Source organism: Zootermopsis nevadensis, unplaced genomic scaffold (genome assembly GCF_977971745.1).
Source record: "Zootermopsis nevadensis isolate Lab colony 2312 unplaced genomic scaffold, Znev_1.0 Znev_ptg000028l, whole genome shotgun sequence".
NCBI lineage: Eukaryota > Metazoa > Arthropoda > Insecta > Blattodea > Termopsidae > Zootermopsis > Zootermopsis nevadensis.
Window position 1 is genome coordinate 14233142 of NW_028259160.1, and position 23282 is coordinate 14256423.

The 23282-nt window shown below is 34.9% G+C and overlaps 2 protein-coding genes across 8 annotated transcripts; one reads left to right on the forward strand and one right to left on the reverse strand.

Annotated features, from left to right (window-relative positions):
• The first annotated feature begins 1228 nt into the window (after positions 1 to 1228).
• lqf (epsin homolog lqf) lies at positions 1229 to 23192 on the forward strand. Of its 6 annotated transcripts, XR_002544041.2 has the most exons (12): positions 6356 to 6504; positions 9425 to 9483; positions 10422 to 10721; positions 11146 to 11367; positions 11917 to 11955; positions 13196 to 13241; positions 13868 to 14027; positions 14979 to 15144; positions 16240 to 16609; positions 17283 to 17456; positions 17808 to 18119; positions 18511 to 23192. XR_002544041.2 is itself a non-coding variant. In XM_022070061.2 (11 exons), the coding sequence occupies exons 3-11, from the start codon at positions 10422 to 10424 to the stop codon at positions 18059 to 18061; spliced, it is 1731 nt and encodes a 576-aa protein (XP_021925753.1). In that variant the 5' UTR covers positions 1229 to 1395; positions 9425 to 9483; the 3' UTR covers positions 18062 to 23192. The 6 variants fall into 6 exon arrangements, 5 of the variants coding, with proteins under 5 accessions (XP_021925753.1, XP_021925752.1, XP_021925759.1 ...); XM_022070061.2 differs by lacking the exon at positions 6356 to 6504 and adding an exon at positions 1229 to 1395 and having other exon boundaries at positions 17808 to 23192; XM_022070060.2 differs by having other exon boundaries at positions 17808 to 23192.
• Positions 1397 to 7461, reverse strand: LOC110832773 (oxidized purine nucleoside triphosphate hydrolase). 2 transcript variants are annotated; one of them, XM_087357337.1, is made up of 4 exons: positions 7221 to 7461; positions 5439 to 5593; positions 5209 to 5354; positions 1397 to 4741 (listed from the first exon to the last, which is right to left on the reverse strand). In XM_087357337.1, the coding sequence occupies exons 2-4, from the start codon at positions 5591 to 5593 to the stop codon at positions 4566 to 4568; spliced, it is 477 nt and encodes a 158-aa protein (XP_087213463.1). In that variant the 5' UTR covers positions 7221 to 7461; the 3' UTR covers positions 1397 to 4565. The 2 variants fall into 2 exon arrangements, with proteins under 2 accessions (XP_087213463.1, XP_021925760.1); XM_022070068.2 differs by lacking the exon at positions 7221 to 7461 and adding an exon at positions 5726 to 6361.
• Positions 23193 to 23282: the final 90 nt, after the last annotated feature.

Sequence of the window (23282 nt, forward strand, 5' to 3'; positions counted from 1 at the left end):
AGTGTACCGCAGGAACTTCAGACAACTGCTTACATTCCTTATCAATGTTAATTTCAGTAAAGCTTATAGGCCTAATCATTAATGTGTATTCTTTAATATGCCAATAAAATTTACCCCAATAAGCAACATCTTAAGAAAGACTCGAACCAAGGACAAACGTATTTTGCCTTGGCATCGTTCTTTTATCGCAGTTACGATCCTATCAACAGAAACCATCCTTGTCAGGACTTGAATCCAAGATAGTTTATCAGTATTGAGGTCTGTTTCTGTAATCTCCTCTTCCAAGTAAAAAACTCTGATCCTGGTGCCATTGTTGTATCTTGTTTAGTTTCGGAGTTGAAGGAACCGCTCTTGCCGGAAATCGAACTCTGGACACTTTTCTCAGAGTTCTGACATTTCTTTGTACTCTCATTTGTCTTAAGGTATAATTACGCCAGGTTTCTTCTTCACGAGTAAAGAAACATGTGAATCTTCAATTTCGAGTTTACATGTGACCAGTAAATTCTGCAGTATTTACTAAGGGGAAATACCACAGTTTCTTACAAATTCATCTTCTGGAACTCGGGACAGTTTTCGGGTTTGTGACCTTAGTTAATCAGATCCTTTCCCAGGGACAAACGAAATTTGCCTTAGTGCCATTCTTTCCTAGTGCTTACTATCCGAACAACAAAAAACATCTTTGCCGAGAATTGAATGAAGGAAACATTTTTCTCTTACCCAAAGATGGACTCAACAGCACCCTGGAAAGTATACTAAAACCGGAAGTTATTTATAAATAAGTGCAAATGAAATTGTAACATTTTCTTCATGCCTCTTTTCATTACTTTTAAATTTATTTCCTGCTTAGAAAATATTTAATATTAATTTATGCTTTTTACAGTTAGCATGGAATGTAACCAAATTATATCTTTGAGTAATTCTCTTTGTATTATTTTTAATTAAAAAGAATGTGTAAATATAGAATGACAATGGTCAGCTTTTATATGGACACCTGCGTGTACAACAATGTAATAATAAGTATTGGAATTTCTAAACCACACGTGCAACAATATTGACTGAGCATGCCATAAGGATCATTTCTTATGCATGCAGCATAATAGACTGAATAAACCGTATTGCACTCCATTCCTTTACTAATTGTTATGTCATAGTTTCCTTCGTCATTGTCGCATTAGTATACACTGGCGTCAACAATCCGTTTTTGTCACTATGGAAACAGCTGAGCTGTGAATCGCTTGTAGGAGAAGTGTGTTGTAGACGATATACTTTTGTGCTTTTAAAAGTATTTCACATTAACCAAAGTACTTATCTTCTGTGAATTACTAAGAAATTCTTGACTTGTTCTTCACTCCCTCCATTTTATTTTGCAGGTGGGCATCTTGAAGAAAGAGTGAGGTAAGAGCATCCTATTTATTATTATTATTATTGCTTATAACATTTACAGGTTTTCATTTACATTTGTGAACTCTTGTAAGAGAATTAGGCTTGTCTTCTTTTTAACACAAATTCAATTTTTTATTCCATTGACTTCTGTTTGTTTACGGCATCATTTATAATAAATGAATTCCGTTAAACAGTGTGGGATTCGAATTTCTAAAGCAACAAGACATTTTAGTAGCCGAAATTCTTGATGAAACTGTTCAAACCCTTGAAAGCCTGGTGGCAAGTATATATACCACTTGCCTGATTTAACAGTCAGTAGCTTTTCATTATGCATTTGTCGGATTCGTTTGATTCTTAGGGTAAAGAGTAATAATATCCTTTAAATGCATTAAACGGTTGATCTTTGTAATGGTGAAGTGTAGTGTTTTCTGTGCGGTACGGACTGAATTTTTCCAATGATATTTAGACAAGCTTCGGCATCAAATGGTTAATTTAATGGGGCCTCTGTTACGAAAGATAATTCTATCACTTTAGATTTCTTGACCCATGAACTTTGTTAGAGCTTTTGAGCGAGCTGCAAAGAATTCGTTTTATTTTTATTAATAATCTGTGTGCTATATAATTGTCTGTATAAACTGAAATGCACTCCATTCTGTAACCGTCCACTGTTTAACTTCCAAGGTGCCGCTAGTTGACACCGCACAGCAGCAGCCGTCCGGGGGTGGACGTGATGTTGGTGTTTGTAAAATGGTGAATGTTTTCAATTTGGGAGCATGTGATAGAGGTTGGGTATCCAAGAATACCTCGCAGATCTGAATTGAGTTTTCCGTTGCGAAACATTTCAGGAAATAAGATCGGGAAGTATTTTTGCTGGTTCGGTTCGCTTCGATGTAGTGTGATCTGGCCTTACTTCCACTCCTTAGAAGCGGATGTCCACTTCCGATCTAAACATGTGCTAAAATCCCAAGTATTATTAGTTGTTAATGCAATGAACACCTTGAGTTGCGTGATGCAGAAACACGTGTTAAATTGAACAAATCCTTTAGGATTGAATGTGAAATAAAAAATGTTAATAAATTGATATAAAAGGCTCATAACCTAATGAAGAGTAACGATTAAATTTACAAAATTAATTAAAAAACTAAATAAAGTCGGACGCCCGGTTACAGTTCCTTTATGGAGGAAACAATAATTGTTACGTCATAGTTTTCGTCGGCATTATTGTATTAGTAAATATTGACGTCAACAATCGGAAAGAACAGCTATGAATAGTTTTTAAAAGTATTGCGTGATAGACGAGATACTTTTGTGCTGTTAAAAACCTTTCAGAATAACCGAAGTACTTATCTTATATAAGAATTATTAAGAAATTTGTGATACTGTCCTCCAGTTCTCCACTTTATTTTATTTTTTATTAAATTGTTTATTGCCAGTGGACATTTAGGTCTCTTACTTTTGAGAAGAGGGTGGGGGTCCTTTTTATTATTAACTTATCTAGACTTTATTACCCCAATAGTTGGCTCCCATGGTCAAGCTGATGCCATTTATTTTGATCTTGTCACTCATACTATACTACTGAAAAAGCTCGGTGATTACACACTTTCTGATCGTTATGTAAACTGGTTTCGTAGTCACTTAACCAACAGACAATCTCAGGTTCGTGTTTCTGTAACTTTTCCGTCTCCTTTTATAGTGCTCTCTTTCATTCCACAAGGATCTGTTTTTGGTCCTCTGCTGTTCAGCTTATTTATTGACGATATACGCAGCAATTAATATATTTCGTGCCACAGAATCTCCTAACGACTGCACTACTAACTTCATGAAACTTAATACAGTGCATTCCGGTTAATTGGGATACATCAGGACTAGAACATTTTGGCCCAATTAAGTGCCTGCCCCAATGATGGTAAGTTCCACTTAAAGAGTTAAAAAGGTTTGTTCTTTAAGATTTGCCCCAAATAAACGGCTGTCCCGATTAACTGATGACCCAATTAATGGGAATCTACAGTAATTTCTTTCTGCAGAAAGACTACTACTTTGATCTTCGATTATAAACTTTTCAGTCCCCTGTGCCACGCACTGACGCTATTAAAGACCTGGGAATATGTATCGACTCTAAGCTCCGCTTTCACAACTATGTTGACCACATATTTTCACAGTGTATTAAGTTGCTGGGTCTAGTTCACACACTAACCTTACGCTCTCTACTCTCGACTGTCTGTCTTATATGTAACCTTAGATCCAAGCTCGAGTATGCATTTGCCATTTGGAATTCTATTATGACTACTGATGCCAACAAACTGGAACGTATCCAGCAGAAGTTTTCAGCCCTTTGCTACTATCGTCTCCTCCCCCGTGAGCTGTGCTAACAATTAGACATAATTTTCATGGGACCATAAATAAAAACCAAATTGTCTTGTGTGTGTGTGTGTTGCTGGATGCAGAAATTGAACAGCTCAATTAATGAACTAATATGACTGCATTGAAATGCAACAAACATTTCAAACCCAAGTATTTTATTCTACTAACCATAACTTGCAAAAAGTTGCTACAGTTTGGCAGTGAAATAGAAATGTAATGGTTAAGATCATTCTGGATATTACTAATGACAATTTCTATTTCTGCAAGAACAAATTTTACATGCATTTCATGGAAGACATCCTGGTGCTTGCTGCCTCTATCATCAGGCATCACCCTGATGATGGAGGTAGCAAGTACCTCTGAAACATTAGTAAGCTTCTGCCAGACCACACAGCATAACAACCCACAAGACTGTCATCTTCATACTCACCAGCATGAGAACATGAAATCTCAACCCTTCAGTTAACCAGTATATCTTCCTTCATCAAAGGAAGGTATATATCATTACCTTTACAGATTTTCATATTGAGGAGTTACCATACTGTGTAGTTTTGAAAGAAGTTTCTATATTGTTCTGTACCTTGACAGAATTAACTGACAGATTATCAAATTCCATTGGCATGTTATAGAGAGGGAAAGAGATACTGGAACCAAAAATATAATTCTCCTGTGAAATGAAATTTGAGTCCTGAAGGAATGGTTGTATACTTAATAATTAAAAACCAGAAGAAAGCTTCAATAAATTTTGCATACATGACACCATGATATATGCAGATTGTCTCAATAGTTCTTCACTGTAGTAGGTCCAAACTTGCTGATTATTATGGCAAATGATCCACTTGTGTCAGTGTATATTTCAGAATGGTGTCGTGGCCTTGATACAGGAAATAACCCTTGAATTTAATGCCTTTTAAATATAAAGGATACCACAATATGTCATCTGGCCACATCTTCTCATATGGGACACTATCTTCAGGGAACCACTGAGGCTGCATTTCTGGAATATGTTACAGATGCGTTATGAAGTTGAAAATATATCATCAATCTTCTCCACCTCTTGTGATTTCCAACTTTACCAACAATCTACTACAGTACTAACAGAGGATGCTTTGCTTCACACAAACTCTCCTTCACATGAACATAAAAATATTAAAAAAAAATAGTCTAGTTTCCACATATAATTAAATAGCTAAGTCATGGGGACAACTTATGCCACTTCTTTCTCAGACATGTGGAGGATATGAACATTACGTTTGCACTTTCAGCCTTGAACTTGGTGAAATTGTAAACTTTTAAGTTCTCTTATCTGGCTACAAGTACATTCATGGGATATTATAATAGTGTTCTAAAGGTGAAGCAAACATGCAACAAATTTTTTTAACACACTACTCATATAACCATATGTATACATTAAAAGTAATATGTCCTTATTCAAATATTACTATTGGGTACACTATGTATTACCTTCTGTCTCTACTGGTTCACCTTCATACTGAAGAACATCAAATACGTGGACTTCAAGTACAATGGGGTTACCAACAAATTCAAATTCCAAAATTCCAACCTTCTTCAAACATTTTGCAACAAGACCACTTTCCTCTTCAAGCTCTCTGTAATTTTAAATATGACTGAAATCAGAACATAGTCGACAGAGTAAAATACATTGATTCAAAAGTTAACAAAATATGCATTACCTGATAGCACCTTCAGCTACTGTCTCATCATTTTCAACTTTTCCACCAAATCCATTCCATTTACCTTCCCCAAATCCCCTCTTCTTGAGTCCAAGCAGAATAGCATTTGCTTTACGCACCATAACAAGTGTAAGAATTTTTTGATTGGTTGACATCTGAAAGCATTTTAATATTCAGGTCTTTGTAATATTTTCATGTTCTGCACACAACCCTAATACGTGTCTCGTTTATATGGAATCTCCTATGTTTAACACCTACAGTACTATTAAAAAATCATTTAATTGTACCTTATGACAATTTATTTATTGTTTCGTAGTTAACCGACGTTTCGGGAACCAAATCCTATATCAACACTTCAAACTTCCCTCCTAAGACGGTGACAAAACATGTTAATTGCACTTAATGCGTCACATTTACTACTGAACGCTGTCGGATAATCAGGTTGGCCAACTAAATGAGTGTCATCCAATTACAAATGTATAGGTAATACAAAAGGAGTTAAATAACATAATGAATCGTGGAACACAGTAGTTCATATTAACAACGGTGTGTTGGTTAAGTAAATAAGTAATTTTATGTTATGTCACAAAAACAAACGTTGGCTATTTTGTAAAATTTGAAACTTTCATGGCGATTTCAGTATGATGACTTTCGGGTTGTCAGCCGTGTCTGTTAGTCATCTTCTATGTAGTCAATCAACGATGTTAAACCACAGTTTTGGCTATTCATGTTGGACATTCTGGCTAATTTAGTATAAATCATTTTTACTGCCCGTCAGAAAAAAATAAAATTTGCATGAAGACGAACTGGGAACTATACAACTATATATTGACCATCGGAGATGATGTTTTCGCAACTTATTAAACTTCATAAGTGATATTATGTCTGATCTAATGTGGACGAAACCGGAAGTAGGCGCCATTTTTGTAACTGTTTCGTGATTCGTCAGAAGTGAATGGGGTTGTCATTACTTATGTTTCATTTTGGTTGTTAGCAATTTATAAATTTACTTATTTCGTGTACAAGTTGAATATTTTACTCCGATACCCAGTAATTGTTGTCAGAGGTAATTTCTACCAATGGATATTGTAAAAATTCTTGGTCTTTGGGCAAGCCCAAATCGCCTATCTTTGGTTATGGAATGCTCGAGGCCAATTTCGTAATTTCATATAACACTGTGACAGATAGAATAACGTATTACTTATCCTTCCATAATAGTTGTTCAACAGACATGTGTAAAATGTTTAATATACTATAGCGCAGTACGTCCTTTTCTGGGTGTAATATCTTATAGTAGGCTCAAGCCCTACGTAAGAATTTAATGGAAAATACTCACGTAGGTATGTGACTTTTCGTTAGCATTGCACTACTTGATATTCCACTCGTAATAATATACTGTTTAAGAAAGGTACAACATTTAAGGTTTACAAAGTTGCGCATTGTGTAAATCAAATGTTTTCTGACTTTTTGAAAACTAACTCTTCATATTCATGTAAAAGGAACATCTCTTAAACGAAGATTCATAGCTGACTTTAAAAATCCTGTATGTGTTTCTTAGTACAGACAACAGATCATTCCCAAAGAAAATACTTTATAAGACAGACTGAATTGTTGGTACGTAACTTCACAACCATATTTTGTGCATATTGCAGCATTATTCACTGATGCGAAAATGATGTGAATTTGTTTGTGACAGCTGTCATATTTTCCATTTTTTCATGTTGGCTTAGCTAATATAGAAGCACAGTAAGTAAATCCTAGCAACTGTCATGATTTACTTACCCCTGGAAATTTTTTAAATATAATCTGCTACACGTAAAGCAGAGGTTCTGAGGTTAGAGAAATTTTCCTTGCATAGAGAGTCTACCTACTGTGCATGCATTAGCAGTCTCCTGCTAGTTGACTGACTCATTTCTCAGTAATTTGTTTGCTTCTGCTATGCTATGGCGTGGTATGGTATGATAACTGTTTCCATGTTGAGTGTGGAACACTATATATGCTGGAACCATCACAGGTAGGCAGAATGTTCTTCTGAAACATATGTATCTGCCTGTAAGTCCACATGGAATTACTGCCCAGAAGACTGACATACACAATATGATAGATTTTTTATGAAAGCTTTTTTAAATGAAGTAGAAATGAAACATTGCTATTCTTCTCAAGTTAAGAGAAACCAAGTGATTAACAATTTAGTTTGTGGTCACGTATGAAATTCTTGTATTATGCATTTTTTGTAATTTTGTTTTGTTTGTAAATTGTGAATAAAAAGTTAAGGTAAAGGTGAAGTCATCTTTATTAAGCATCATTTGGTGAAGTTATGTTTGGGAATGGAGTGTTACCTTCACACATTCTTCACCTATTCTGGTGCAAATTTTGCAATTAGATATCCTTGGTTACAAAACAAAATCTTAAATATATCAGAGTGCAGCATTATAAACTATTTTCTATATATATATATATATATATATCTTATTACCCCCCAACCCCCGGTGAAACTAATGGTAGGCAAGTTTGATGTGTATACTGAGTAATTAATATTCTTTGCCACATCTGCAATTTTGAACAAGTGAGTCTGTTTGTTGACCTTCCTACTCCGTACTAAATTACAGATCCCATGATCAGAAGTGAAACCTGGAAAAGTATGCTTGTTATGTCTTACCATAAAGCTAAATATTTGGTATTTTTACAGTGTCCAGGACCATGATGTATGAATTTTTTTTATAGGTCTTTTGGTTTTTGAAAGTGCTCAGGACAGTATATTGGATGTTAGCGAAGCAATATTAATTTCAATTTTTAGTGTTCAGAAGTTTCAGAATCGTATGCTAAAGTACAAGGGTCAAGGAAGGAAAAAATTACTCTTCACTAACTATTAATCAGATGATCCTCTCAGGGAGTACTTTTTCTGGTCTGATGATGACCCCTTGGGGCCAAAACGCTTTTGTTCTATAATATAGTTCTGCTCAGTGCTAGTAGTTGTTGGATATATAACGATATGAAAGGATTTAAGATTCTAGTATACAAGTTAAGGAATCTTCATATTTAAAAGAGGGTAATTTCTTGAACTGTTAGCTAGTAAAGAACTCTGCTGCATGGAGTTGGTGGATTTTTGTTGTTGTTGTTAGTAAAAAAACTTACATAGTTGATCAACTGTATGATTATACACAAGTATTTTGAGATTGAGTCCATTACCCTTTCACTGTTTATAAGATTATATATGTTGATAGGCTGTATGTTAGCCCGTAATCACCATAGTCTGAGCATTTACATAACGAAATATTTTCATTTATGCATATTTCAAAAGTGTTACATTAAAATTAAGAATTACGTGACTGTGACTAGCCTCCATTATGATTAACTTAAACTATGTCAGTATATTTACGGGCAGCAAAGAAAGGTCCATGTTGTAGCACACTGTACCTTTGCAGAACTGTTGCATCCATAATACCCAATTTTCTCTTCCTTGTGTATTAAGTGTGATATCCATAACAATGAAAGGTGTTGAAGGAAGTCGGGTAAATGCAAGGAATTTATTGCAGTAAAAATTAATATGTAATCTCTTTCAGGTCTTTTGTTGGGGAGGTTACATGTGTAGAGCAAGCATGCCTTTACGTTAGCCTGGCTTTGAATTGTGAATTTTATGTTGCACCCGGAAAGAACACCTTGAAGGGTGTAAGACTAATGCCTCAAGGTTGTTGAAAATGTGCCACATGTAGCTGATTCTGTGTGATTAAAATGATTGTTTTTGCCTCTGTGGGTTGATGAGGGAAATAAAACCATGTAAATTATATTTTGATAATAGCAAACCAGTTGGCATATCATGTAATATGTGTTGACTCACCTACCAGTTAGAAATGCATACAGACAGCTGAACTTCACAAATGAGAAATGAGAGACAGATTTATCTCTAGTCTTCAAACATAATAATCCTCCAATATAGTAAGTTATGTGCGTTACAGTTTCATCATTGTGTTTTTCCCCCACCACAGGTGTTGGATATAGGACGTCAACAGGGCGATACACGTAGTTGGTCGGCAAAGACTTAATTGTAAGTGTGGCAAGTTTTTGTGGTGGGCTTTCTTCTTTTCAGTATGTTTGGGTAGGTATGGTAGAACTTTATCTTTATCACAAAAGACTCTTTGGAATCATGGTATCTTATCTCACTTCTCTGATAAAATGTTGCAGTCTTATAATGGACTCTTGGGACTCTAGTCTCTGTTTTTGGTAAGGATTTTAGTTTCTTTTTGTTGTAAAATCATTGTGGTTGTGGCTTGTATTTGTTGCATGTCTCCTTATTTTCTGGTGCTAAATATCCTGGAAAATTATCATACAATATGGGTAGTACAACAGAACATTATGAATGATTCCTATTAAAACCAATTTACAATTGTTTATAAAACTTGGAAATTCTATGATCTCAGTTAAATCTGATGAGGTATTGAGTTGTAACAAAATCAAAATGGAGAGCTAGAAAATTAAGCAATATACAGGATTATTATTTTCAGGTATTATATTATGTTCTACCTGGTTTTGCTGTAAGAAATTTGTGGCAGTATTGTTACTCTTCCTTGTTTAGGAGTAGGAAAATTTGTTTGTATTTATGATTTATTTAATGATGAGTAGCTCAGATTACATAGCATCAAATAGTAGAATGATTAGTAAATGATGTGTTGGAAACAATATATAGTTTAGGTACTGAATGCATTGTAAAATATAGTACAATTATTTAACATCTCAGGACAGGTCACATGGCTGGTTCTTGTTAATATATTAATGAACCTTTGGGTTTCAAAAAGGCCATTTATTTTTCACTTTTAATTTGTGTGTTTTGGTTTAATACATGCATTGTATAATTTGTAATCGGTATCACCAGTTAACTCTGGAAATACAGAAAATTACAACAAATTATTTCTTGTAATGCTAGTTAAGTCACTGAAGTAAAATGTAGTGTCTGAGTATATCATGTGTGTTTAATTTTTGTGGCAGATGCGGAGGCAGAAGGAAGATATGCAAGTCAACGTGGCGGGCTTAAGAAGAAATATTAAGAATCTTGCGCACAATTACTCGGATGCGCAGGTAAAAGTTCGTGAAGCAACTAGCAATGATCCATGGGGCCCAAGTAGTACCCTCATGTCAGAGATTGCTGACCTCACATATAATGTGGTTGCTTTCACCGAGATCATGCAGATGATATGGAAGCGGCTCAATGACCATGGCCGTAATTGGCGGCATGTTTACAAAGCCCTTGTTCTTCTAGAATACCTCATTAAAACTGGCACAGAAAAGGTGAGTGCAGCAGTGATTCAGTGAGCTTTACTTACAGTTTGGTTGGGGCTTTATGTTGTAAACTCCTTATCCGTCACTGACAGTCATTCGTATTGTGTATTGTCAGTGCATTGACAGCCAAAAGACAAGCATAAGCTGACTTATGAAACACTGTGTATACTGTGGATACTAAGCCATTGACAGTGTCTAACATAGTTATGTAATGAATCAACCATTGTTACATCTTTATAAAATGTGTAGAATATGGTTTTCTGTTTTGTTACTAAATTTGGCATGTGTGAAAGTTGAAGTTCATGTTAAGTTTTGTTTTGGAAACCTGAAAGGAGGGTGTACATGGGAGACAAGTCATATGTGGGAGTTCAGTATGACATTGGATTCCCATGTTCAAAGGAACATTGTGTCTTGATGACTGGTCATATTTCAGGTTGCTCAGCAGTGTAAGGAAAATATCTATGCAATTCAGACATTAAAGGATTTTCAGTATTTTGAGGAGAGCAAGGACCAGGGATTGAATGTGCGTGAGAAGGCAAAACAGCTCGTGTTGCTGTTGAAGGATGATGAGCGTCTACGTAATGAAAGAGCACGTGCTTTAAAAGCTAAGGAGCGCTTTGCCCAAGCAGCTTCTGGGTTTGGAAGTGAGGGAACGGTAAGTGAAGTTTCAGTAGTGTGGCCCTTAGTGAAAGTATTTATGTTTATGGTGCTCATGTGTGACTTGGCCAAAAATATGTCTGATGATCCTTTATTTATCTTTTTGCAAAGTCAATTTATAATTAGTTACAAGTACTTTGTATCCCAATTAAAAATGTATTTGGGTTATGGTTGTTAAGAAATCAATAGGAACTGTATGAAATAGTCTTGGAAATGAGACATCTATTCTAAAACTTATTTATCCTTGTAAAACAGCTTAGTGATATTGTGATGTGAAATCTGTGAAAATAAATTGTATTAAGAACTGCTTGAATTCACATCCATAACTCCTGATATAATCACTTGCAACTCAGTCATAAAGTAACTGGCTACAGACTGGATGACTGGGATTTAATTTCCAAGTATGGTAGGGATTAATTATATGCCGTTATATCACACTAGCATAATTTGCCTTTAAAAATTGCTTTTCTGATGTGTGCTTAATGTGGTTTGTTGTTTTCCTGTTGGTAGCTAACACTGACCTCTCTGTTTTGATGTTTCTGTGCAGGACACTGTCTCTCCTTCGAGTCCAAGTTTCCCTGCTGGTGTGAGTGTTTCACTTTGGTTTCTCTGTTCTTTAATTTTATATATATATATATATTGATATAATTAAAAAACTTCTGTATTACAAGATACTTTTTAATTGGTGTTGGGTGTGTATTCACTATAAGTAGAGACCAGATGCTTATGTTTTTACAGATTATACAAACTTTGTGAACAGTGCAGAAAAAGGAAACTGAAAATATTTTAAACTGAGACATACAAAATGGTTCAAATATCTAGAAAGAATAAAACCTTTCTGTATCTCAGAAGTGATTAATGAATAGCCTAAGGGAAAAAGATATGTGGTATGTCCATGGAAGTGATGGAGAGACAAGTGATTATGTTTTCATACCTTTTGTAGTTAAATTTTAAAAATTCATAAGATAGAACTTTCAGAATTACATTTAGAGCCAGGACAGGTGAATCAGTTTAAACATGTATAGGTAATTAAAAATTATCAGTCTTACAGATCAGACATGTATGTCACTGTTTGTTATGTGGACAGCCTTCCATTTCAGAACTACTGCTTATTCTAGTTATTCTACTTTATCATTTAAGAGAGTGATTTGGATAGAGTAAGGCAATGACAGGAAGATTCTAGTGTCAGGTGCATGGGAGAGGCAAAGGTGATATAAGTAAGAAACCAGGAACAGCATTCCTTTTAAAATAATCTGTCTCTTGTTGGCAAACTGGTAGGAAATGTTATGATTCAGTAGTTCTCAACATTTTCTGATTCATGGGCCAATAGAATGGCAGTGGGTTTCCTGGAGGTCTGTTTCCTGTTGTACATTGTGTAGCACAAATAGTAGTCTACAGATATAATTATTACTGGCATAACTATTTCTTGACAGCTTTAAAACATATTTTGTGGCATATAAATTGAAGAGGCATCATCATTTGCATTAAATATATAGAATGATGTTTGGCTATGAAGTCACTTTTGAGAACAGAAAGGTGTATTTCTGAAGATGACTGTTCTCAGGGATGGTGCACCTTGTAGTCTTGTAGAAGTTGACCAACATTTGAGACATGCTTACTGCCTCCAGTTAGTACCTCTGAAACTTAGGTCACTTTCTATGAGACTTCATGATTCACAATCCCAGATAACAGTCATCTTCATACCCACCACCTTAAGAATTTGAACTCTCACATGGTGTATTTCTGCATTTTATTTTGTTGATTATTTAGTTTTATGAAACATGGTGTATACATCTGATCGTAAATTTTTATTTTATTTTTTTCAGTTCCAAGGTAGTTGGTCATCTTGTGAAGTAGAACCAACATCTAGAGGTAAATATTTTGTGTGCGGAAATAATTAGTGTGTGTAGGTTCATTTATTTGGTATTTACCTTTCTCTCAAAATGGAAGTTTTCACAAAAATTCATTTAAGTATGTTGAATACTTTACATAATATGGCAAAGTGTTGAACAGGTTGCTACACAGCAGTTCAAACACTATTCCAGAGTGTAGTGAGTGTAGTTGTGATGTAAAATGTGACTTCAGGGATTAATACAGTTTTCTTATGACTTGTATATTTATGTAGTTTATTTTATTTTTACAGTTACATTAGTCCAACTGTTTCCAACACTTTTACTCCAATTTTCAATTAAATAATTTGCATCATTATTACCTACACTACTTTCTTATATATCACATGATTCATTTTATGGTAGTGTGCACAAATGTTCATAAATTGCTTTGTAGTTTCCTAATGTTTACAATACTTTAAGTTCCCAGACAGCAGGTGAGTGTTATTTTCTGTTATTGGTGTAAATTAAAGGAAAGAAAAGTGGTATTCCAAAGTCAGTACAAAATATGCTTATCGTGTGACATTGTACACATGAAGAAGAATAATCAGTCATCCCTTATAAACACTGTTACATGTTGTGAGCTGATGTGAAGTGGGCATTTTTTAGAATTGGAAACAGCCCGCCCACAGACTGTTGGGGAAGAAGAATTACAACTTCAGTTGGCACTTGCAATGTCTCGAGAGGAGGCAGAGCAAGAAGAACAGAGAAGACGCAGTGACGATGTGAGACTCCAGCTGGCACTTTCACAGAGTGAAGAGGAGTTCAAGTAAGTTCTTCCCCTCATTTGAGGTTAGCTATGTCAGCATGAAATTAGTTTTGGGTTTTTTGCTTGCATTTGAAACAAATTACATGTTTGCAAAGCTTATCACCTGAGATTTCATTGTGTTCAGTTGCCATTACAACTATATATCTTATGTTATTTTCATCCTTCATTCATTTTGAAACTATGTAATTATACTGCTTTCTATATCCTCTTGTTATTTGTCACTTTTTACTATTTGCTATTTGCATGTGATGATCCAAAAGAAAATTCAGAATGTTTGAGTAGCAGTACGTGTTCTTAGAAACATCTGTTATTGAGAATTTGGAATTCTACATGTGGAAGCCAGTGTTATCTAATGTGTCATTTCATGTCACAGATGCTGAAAATGAATTACATATATCATGTCCATTAAGGTTTGTTTTAATTTTCTCAGTCCATTTTTTGAACTACTTATGTGAACATTCAAAAGACATGATAAAAATTGCAAAATGTTTCAGCTTGTTTCCCTGTTTCATGGTTTCAGAATTTAACCACAGTTTTGATTCACCTAGTCACACTAAGTCCCTTCATTAAGTTTATTTCCTTGCATATGATTATTGTTTTAGCCAGTTGGGAAATTTGTTTATTAAAGAATGTAATTTTTTAGGCTGTCTGTGAGGTTCATGTATTAATGCTTGGTGTCTTTGTCAACTTTATGTCCATACTTCTAATGATGACATTAGGAAATTTGAATGAACAGAACTGAAATTCTTAAAAATGTGTTAGATCTTAATGAGAGTTGTCCTTTGTCATGCACCAAAACTAAATAGTTCAAAAGATTTTTAATGAAAACAATATCCAGTTTTATTTAAAGCTGTTTAACAACAACCCCCCCCCCCCCCCCCCCCCCAACATACAGTCTTAGGTCTTTCGTTGGAGGGAAGCAATATGACATACTGTTTTCACTCCCACTAGACATCGTCATCCTCAAGGGAAAGCAGGTGCTGAGAAGCAGAGTCACATGCTGGACCTTCTAGATGTAAACCTAGGGAACCCATCTCTCCAACCAGCACATGCTGCTACATTGGATCCATGGGGTTTTCCACAACCTGTGCCACAGTCTCCACCAACCAGACCACAGGTAAGTGTTTACTTCCTCCATACATTTGATTGTAATTTTACTGTTATTTTCATTTGTTGTGTTTTTGTTATTTCCTTTGTTATTGTTACTTTATTGTCATTCAGCAATGACCTCACATTACATTAGTGCCTTTGTTGTGATTGTTGCATTTGCTATTCCCTTGGTCACCCTGCTAATGTCAGTGTCCATGTGGTATGAAAATCACCTTTGGAATGTCTGTATTCCAGAGAGTTCCTTTTCAGTTTTGTTGATTAATGACTCCATATAATCCTTTATAACAAATTGTTGCTTATCAACTCTTCATTTTGAGATAAGTATAATTATACAAGAATTGATGCTATATAGATTGAAGTTGAAAAGCAAAAAATGAAAATTGAAATTGAAATATGTTCTATAAACATTCATTTAACTAATATTTAAAAACTGATGATTTTTTAATATAAATAATAATATTTATGCATCAAAAACATGCCAGTTTATGGGTCTGCAAGCAATTGGCACCAGGAAGATGACATTCTACTGGGATGTTGCACCATGTAATCTCGTAGAAATTGGCAGACATTCCACAAGTGCTTGCTGCCTCCATTATCTGGGTAACCATCTATGAGACTGCACAGTGCAACATCCAGAAAGACAGTCATCTTCATACTCACCGCTGAGAACCAGAAGTCACACAAATATCATCAGTTTTCTTTTCTTGGCACATTTGCAGCTAAAAGTTACAGAAATGCACCTGTCTCTGTGCATATAAGTATTGAACAACCACTGGACAGAGCTTTATAAAATCTGATGTGGGTTAGTTTTACTAAAATTTGTCAGCACATTCTGGCAGTAACAGACAAGTTACTTGAAGGCATATGCCATTTCCATATGTCTTAAACCAAACCTCTATGTAATTATTGGAACAAAATATAATTCAAACACAAGTTTATGGAGAAAAATGTAACACATTTTATATCTATTTTCTGTAAGATTAAGAAATTACATTAATAATAAATGGTGAGTAATTAATTTACTCTGCGTTTACCAAATTAATGCCTCCACCATTACAGCATCATGACATCATACACACATGCAATTTTCTCTCTCCAACAGAATGACCCATGGAATAGTCCAGCCAGTTCAGTGCCGAGTGCCTCAACAATTGCATCTCACACACCAGCAGCAGACCCATGGGCTCCTGTACCTTCCTCTGCGATAGAACCCACCCATCACAATACAGCAGCAGTGGTGGACCCATGGCGTGCAGTGTCTCCTCAGTCTCATTCACAACCAGCTGTACCTGCAAATGATCCCTGGTCGCCTAGTACAAACACTGACCACTCCAGCCCTGGTACTGCCAGTCCCAGAGGTGGTCTCTCGAGCCCAAACGGAGATCTGGATGAGTTTGATGTTATAACTAACAGAGAGAGACCAACATTAAACAATTCACAGGTCAACAATGTTAACTCACTTAACAATAATGGTTAGTTGTTTTAATTCTTTATTTAATTTTAAAAAGTACACATACTGATTGTGTTACTGAACTTCTAAATTGAAATTAACTATGTTTTGTTCAAGTATAATATGTAATTTTGTTTTCAGATATCTCAAAAAAAAAAAAGATTTTGCATTTTGTTTACCAGCATTCAGTTCTGTTTTGTATTTTGAGGAATAAATGTGTACATTTTGGACATTTTCATGTAAGATTTGGAAGTTAGATTCCTTGGCTCTCCAGTGTCACAGGAATCCTGTGACATTTCTGAACATGTTTAGTTTTGTTCTGTAGGAAATTTGTAAGCCAGTTTAATATTTGCTTGTTTTGTTTGCATATGCTCCCAGTAGGGATTAATGTAATTTCATAGTCTGTCAGGAAATGACACTACCATGCACATGATGTGTGCAGGCATCTCACACAAACAGAAGAAATTATCACATACTCACAAATTCAGCATATTGAAATCTGTTGAATAATGTATTACATAGCATGAAAGAAAGAAGAAAGGGTTACAGAATAAAGATACACAAAATTGCCATCTTACACTGTTTGTGTGTTAGAGATTTTAGGTTTTGTCTTATCAATGTTTTTATTGTTACAAAATGGTAGTACAAAATCCACTAGAAGGTGAATGTTGCTGATGCAAGTATCTTGCATACAGGTGGGGCAGTGTCACCTGACCCTTTTGACATGAGTCTGCTGGGAGATTCATTAGAGAACAAGCAGCAGCCACAGAAGAAGACTCCACATAGTTTCCTGGGTGAGAATTCTGCTCTTGTGAACCTGGACAATTTAGTGACTGTCAGCAAACCTCCATCAGTGGCACCTTCACCAGGTAAACCAGCCTCCTGTCACCTGAAAGGTCTTACCAATGACCTCTTTCCAAAAGCTTTTCCCAGTAAAATCTGTACATATTATTTGTCCTGCCTGTCCAGTGAGTTAAGAACTGCTATTGCCAGTGCCCCATTACTGGACTTGATTCTGAACTAGTTTCATGCATGTTCTGTTTAAATCTTGTTCCTCTATATGATATGTGGTCATCATGACTAATACCAAAAACTTCCAGTGGACCCGATTACCCTTTCATCCATTTTGACTTAAATTTGACTTTTTCTAAACCTTATGCTATCATCACTGTACATCACATTTGCTTCTGTAATAAAACTGAAATATGGAATTTTTTCAGTGCCACAGGCTCTGTCAATGGCAACAGTAAATCCATTTGCTGGTGTCACACCATCACCATCACCTAACCTCTTCCAACAGCAGCAGCAACAGGTTCGGCCAAGCATCAATCAAATTAGACAGCAGCCATTTGTTGGAAGTGTTGCACAAAGCCAGGGGAGCACAGAAAGTGCATGGGGTCCTGCACCTACTCATCGCCCAGTGCTGCCAACTCCTTTACTCCCTTCAGCTCAACCTAATCCATTTCTCTCATAACATATAAAGGTTTAGGAGTTTGTGAATCCCATAAATTGGGCCAGAGTTCTTGCTGGTGGTGAGTTGTTTATAAGTAAAGTCTAATATTTACATTTAAAATGCCTGAAAATGAGATTCCTTGTAATTTGTTTTTTTGTTTGATTCACAGTTTATACATTTACTGTGAGAAATATTGGAACATGCTATCGTGATATTTAGCATGTCAAAATTTTGTTTTAGCCAAGTTCCTAATAGTATATCTTATGAAGTGGGTTGTACTGGAGAAAATTGATCATTGAAATGTGTGCATACTAAATTAAATTAAATTTTGATAAAATGTGTAATAAATCATGTGAAACCATTTAGTGCAACAATCTGCTATGTTTCTAAGAACATACACAATAGCTTTTATAATTGGCTGTGCTCCTCTTTTCTGCCTATGCATTGATCGAGATTTTCTTACTTTTTAGGTACACTTTCAGCAACCCTACAGACTGCCTATTATGTTCACCTTGTCAGTTCATCCATCTGTATGCATAAAAAATCTCGAGAGTGGCTGAATGGATTTTCATAAAATTTGGTATGCACATTATACCATTTAGGCTACTCCAACCTCATTTAATCTTATGCATTCTTTAATACCAGTGTGATGGATGCTCAAAATTTGTGGCAGAAGGGTGATGCTCCATAAAGAGTCCATTACCCATGATCCTCTGAATCCTGTATGACAATGTAGACTATGTATGTAAATTGTGAATGGCTGAATAGATTTGCATTAAATTTGGTATTAACATTACATCATTGTAGGCTGTACACACTTTTTAATTTCCTATAATTGATAATACCAACATATTTGGGGCACAAACTAGTTAGATGATGTCATTACGATCCTCCACACCCATGATGACTTTATCATTCCTGATGACATCATTAACCTAGCTTATTGTTGCAACAGTTAAGAAATAAGCACAGTTACTATTGTTTGTTTTCCATATTTACCAAGCTGTGACCTGTGTTCACCAAATATTTCATCTGACAAAAATCAACCATGGTATATGCACCTTAAAGTGTCACACTGTGCATACATTTGCCAACTTGTTTAATTTACTATATTAGTGCCAGCAATCAGAATCACACATGAAAGCATTTTAATGCTGAACTTTTTTTATTCCAGCATCTAATAAGCAAGAGCAGCCCAGTAGTCGACAAATCACTTTTTGACACATAAGCATGCCAAAATTTTCACAATTTCCACACATAACGTCATAATGGGGCTATAATAACCTTTTGCTAAAGTGAAACTATTTGTGTCAGAATTTCACAGATACAGAAAAACCTTAATGTGATGACTTTTGCAATTTGACCCTGCTGAGGAAGGTTTATATTATGATGATGTCAGAAATTAGAGTATATATCTGTTTCAAACCTCACCACTAGCAAGGCATTTGAAACAAGCATTGTGTTGGGAGATAATCCGCCCATATGGTGTTAATGGTTTCCTCAGACCACACATGCTCACAGATATTAGAAGAGAAAACTGAAATCGTCCGTTAAAATGAATTATTACAATAAAGGAAATTGAAAAAATATTAATTTATTTTCAACAAGTTCTTACTTTCTGTATCATAAATACAGACAGATAAAGACAAAACAAAATGTTGATGTCATATATATGTTACGTGTTTTGCGTTTGCCATTATTTTGGCAGCTCAATAATGTATTGCTTAGTAAGTACCCACATGTCAGGTGGAAAATGACCATTTGAAACACCAGCTGTAACATAACTGTAAATTTTCTTGTCCAAACAACCATAACTTTTATGTGGAAGTTTTGACCCTTTATGTCTTTTGATATACATTTAGATAAAGGAGACTTACCTTTTTAATATTAGGCACTGAATGCATATTCTGTAGGTTAACATAACTTTTCCTGCCCAATAAACATGAAGAAATGGTGTTGGAAGAAGAACATTTCTTTGCCATTGCAATATTAATGCTGAATCTTTATTGTATTTTTGTTTCTGAATTTGGTAAGTTTATCTGAATAATAATTGGTTTTGGTAGGAAGATTTTATTTAAGTATTAATTGTATGTTACCAAAAGAGGTAATTGAACAGCTTTTAAAGTTTGACACAGGTGTGGTATAGTGTGATCTTTAAGTTGGTTCAGTTTAGTAATTTTCTTAATGGTGTACATACAGAGCTTACCAGTCATTCAGCATCTGAAGTGCTCAGGCTAATTATTTTTTTAAAAATGTGGTAATGTAGCAGTAAGAAAGCTCAGGCATTGTAGATTTTAGCACTGTTCAGTGCTTCCTCCAGAAGAAGTTTCTGAACGTGTTCAGAATTATACATTTGGTGTATAACCTAAATGCACTACACAAACATGTTTTGGATTAGAGAAAAGTCTGAAAAACATGAACTTAAGTTGAAATATGAATAGATTTTTATAGTTTTAGATGTATGCTACCCTTCCATTTGTCGCATTTGAGTAGAAGCATCTTTTGTCTTGTGGAGGACTGGTTGTATAAAAAATGTAAGAGTATTACATCTTGACATCCTTCAGCTGTGCAGAGTCAAAAAAATAATGTAAAGTACATTCTGTTAATATGTTATTCACTGAACTGTATGCTACTAATTGATTAATTGACCAACTAATTGGTAACTAACATTTCATCTAAGAAAAATGATGTATTTTTGTTTTTTCCCCAGTAGTACTTTAAAGTATTCTGCACCTATTTTCTTGATTGTTATTACCGACAGGAATTTAACTTGTAATAAGAATTTCAGCAAGAATAATGTAAAACAAAATTATGTGAACACAAGTCAAGGTTGACTTTTGTGTTAATAATCATCCTTTCAGTTTCTATTTTAAAGTAATTTCATCAAACATAATTTTACAGTGTTTTTTACTTACTTTTCTGTTTTGTGCTGGTTTAACTGTATCTATATGGTTCCAGAACCTTTTCATCCACAGAAAAGTAATGTGTCTGTATCCACAGAATTACAGAAGTCACAAAACAATTTGATCTTCAGCTCTAATATGATATGTTTCTCACTAGAGTGATGTCAAGAAGAAGGTTTGCAACAGAAGGCAGATGAGCAGATTTTGTTCAGCCAGCTGTGTTGCAAGGGTAAGGTGATGGAGGGAATTAATTTGGCCAGATATCTGCATTTCTTTGAAGGCTAGATAAAAAGTGCCATCCAAGTCTACCCATATGCATTTAGGCAAGCTTGGAGAAACAACAGTCAACTGTAACCACTTCAAACTTCTTCCCATTAAACTGTCCTTTGTTGGGATTGTTTAGCATCTTGGATCATAGGTTAAGATGTGGAAAGAACTGTGATTTGACTCGCTACAATGGAACTGGCTTTATGATTTTGGCATTCTTCATCTTGTGTACAGTTCTCATTTCTTAATAAAATCTCTGGCTACAAGCCATGTCTGTTTGTTAAAAATTGATGTTTCAGGGACCAGGCTTATAGCTTATATATGTATATGAAAAGATTTTATTAATGTTAGATGCCGTGAAACCTTAAAATCATTCAGGTATCATTTTTTTCTCATAACTTATTTACACTTTGATACAGAGTTTCTGATATTGAGATCCTGGAATATAAAATTTGTAATATATGATGCTGAGTTATCATTGCTGTAAATTGTGCATTTCAGTCATGGATATGGTTTTTGTATTCTAAATGTTGTGTCTAACATGACAGGATCTAGAATTGGAATAAAATGTTAAAATTAACAGAGGATTACTCATAATCATATGCACTCATCTACCATTTTCATATGTGGTATGAAGGAAGGACATGAATCCTTGTTATATACAGTTTTGTTATATGTTGTTTGAATTTCCACATTATGTTTTTCTGGTGCAGGAGTTCACTTCCTTATCAGCACATCATTGTTACTTTCTGGAGAGAACATGGAAAGATTAGTGTTGATTTTGCTAAAACAAGTTCTCAACCATGGGCCACATCTGGCCTGAAGATGGTTTGTGTGTGACCCATGTACATTTTTTGTAACATTGTCTCTCCATATGATGAAAAGGTTTCCTGATGTCAGAAAACACAATCTGTTAAGAGTTACTGTATGCATGTGAACTTGTTTTCAGTAGTAAGTTTGCAGCATTTTAAATAAACTGCCATGAAGTTACAATAAACTGACCTCATTTATAGCCATGCAGTTACAAGGTGATAAGCAAGGGTGTATTTGGCCCTAGGACGGGAAAGCGTTGAGAACGCCTGCTTTGAAGGGATGTGACAGACCACATTTATATTGGATCTTGTCCATATTCTGAGGTATGTTTCATTTTTAGGGGTGGTCAAGATTTGTGGCAGCAGTTAGGATCAGAAATGGAAATGTTTGAATACTGTGGTAACTATTAGACCACATGTGTTCTTTTCAGTAGTTAATATTGAAAATTGGTACTTAAAGGGCTGTTCTGGTTATTAACATTCAAATTTAGTATGCAGTAATCTCTTATGGGGTTGTACAAATTTAGCACTAAAACATTTCAGATCTGATGCGATCATTGCCACTAACCAAAAAGAAATATTAATTGTTAAAATAACAATCACTTGAAGACAAAATTACAGCCACTTCACAATGCATAGTATACCTCACATAATGGACAGTGCCCAATATTATTGTATTATAAGAGTAATGATAACTCATTGTAAAGAGTGTAAATTTCAACTTCTCAGGAATTAAACAAAATTTTTATAAACACATGCACATTCCTCATGCAGGTTTTTAAGGAAGCATGTCTTGTTCCACTCTGCACATAAGGGAAAGGTATGTGTCTTGTAATGTGGAAAATTGTCTTTATTTAAGATGTTTGCTATTTTAACATGTTTTAAGTAAGTAGAGATGTCCTTTCTGTACTCTCAGCTAATGAGATTGTTATGGTTAACACAAAACTCAAGCCATCTGTGAAATGAGAAGTGGACTGGTAACCATCAGTGCTTTTGTTCTTTAGGAAATACTTTTCCCACACATTATTTGAAAACTGATATATGGAAAGAATATGCATGTTTTATTGTTTTGGAAGACAATGTAAAATTTGTACATTATGAATATTTTATTAATATATGCTTATGATTAACTGTATTAAAATAATAAAACCAGAGGAACTGTACAGCAAATCTCATGGCCAGCACTTGAACATGGATACAGAACCCAGCTAGTCCATATGTGGTTGGTGGGTGACTTACAAAATTGCAGTGAGAGTTTTG

Bases quoted from the DNA above. Each gene is read 5' to 3' on its own strand.
- lqf (XM_022070061.2), top strand. From the start codon at position 10,422: ATGCGGAGGCAGAAGGAAGATATGCAAGTCAACGTGGCGGGCTTAAGA. The intron at 14,028-14,978 runs GTAAGTTCTTCC...CACTCCCACTAG, and splicing joins CAGAGTGAAGAGGAGTTCAA to ACATCGTCATCCTCAAGGGA. The intron at 15,145-16,239 runs GTAAGTGTTTAC...TCTCTCCAACAG, and splicing joins CTCCACCAACCAGACCACAG to AATGACCCATGGAATAGTCC.
- LOC110832773 (XM_087357337.1), bottom strand. From the start codon at position 5,593: ATGTCAACCAATCAAAAAATTCTTACACTTGTTATGGTGCGTAAAGCA. The intron at 5,355-5,438 runs GTAATGCATATT...TTAAAATTACAG, and splicing joins GTAGCTGAAGGTGCTATCAG to AGAGCTTGAAGAGGAAAGTG. The intron at 4,742-5,208 runs GTAATACATAGT...AACATATTCCAG, and splicing joins TGAACCAGTAGAGACAGAAG to AAATGCAGCCTCAGTGGTTC.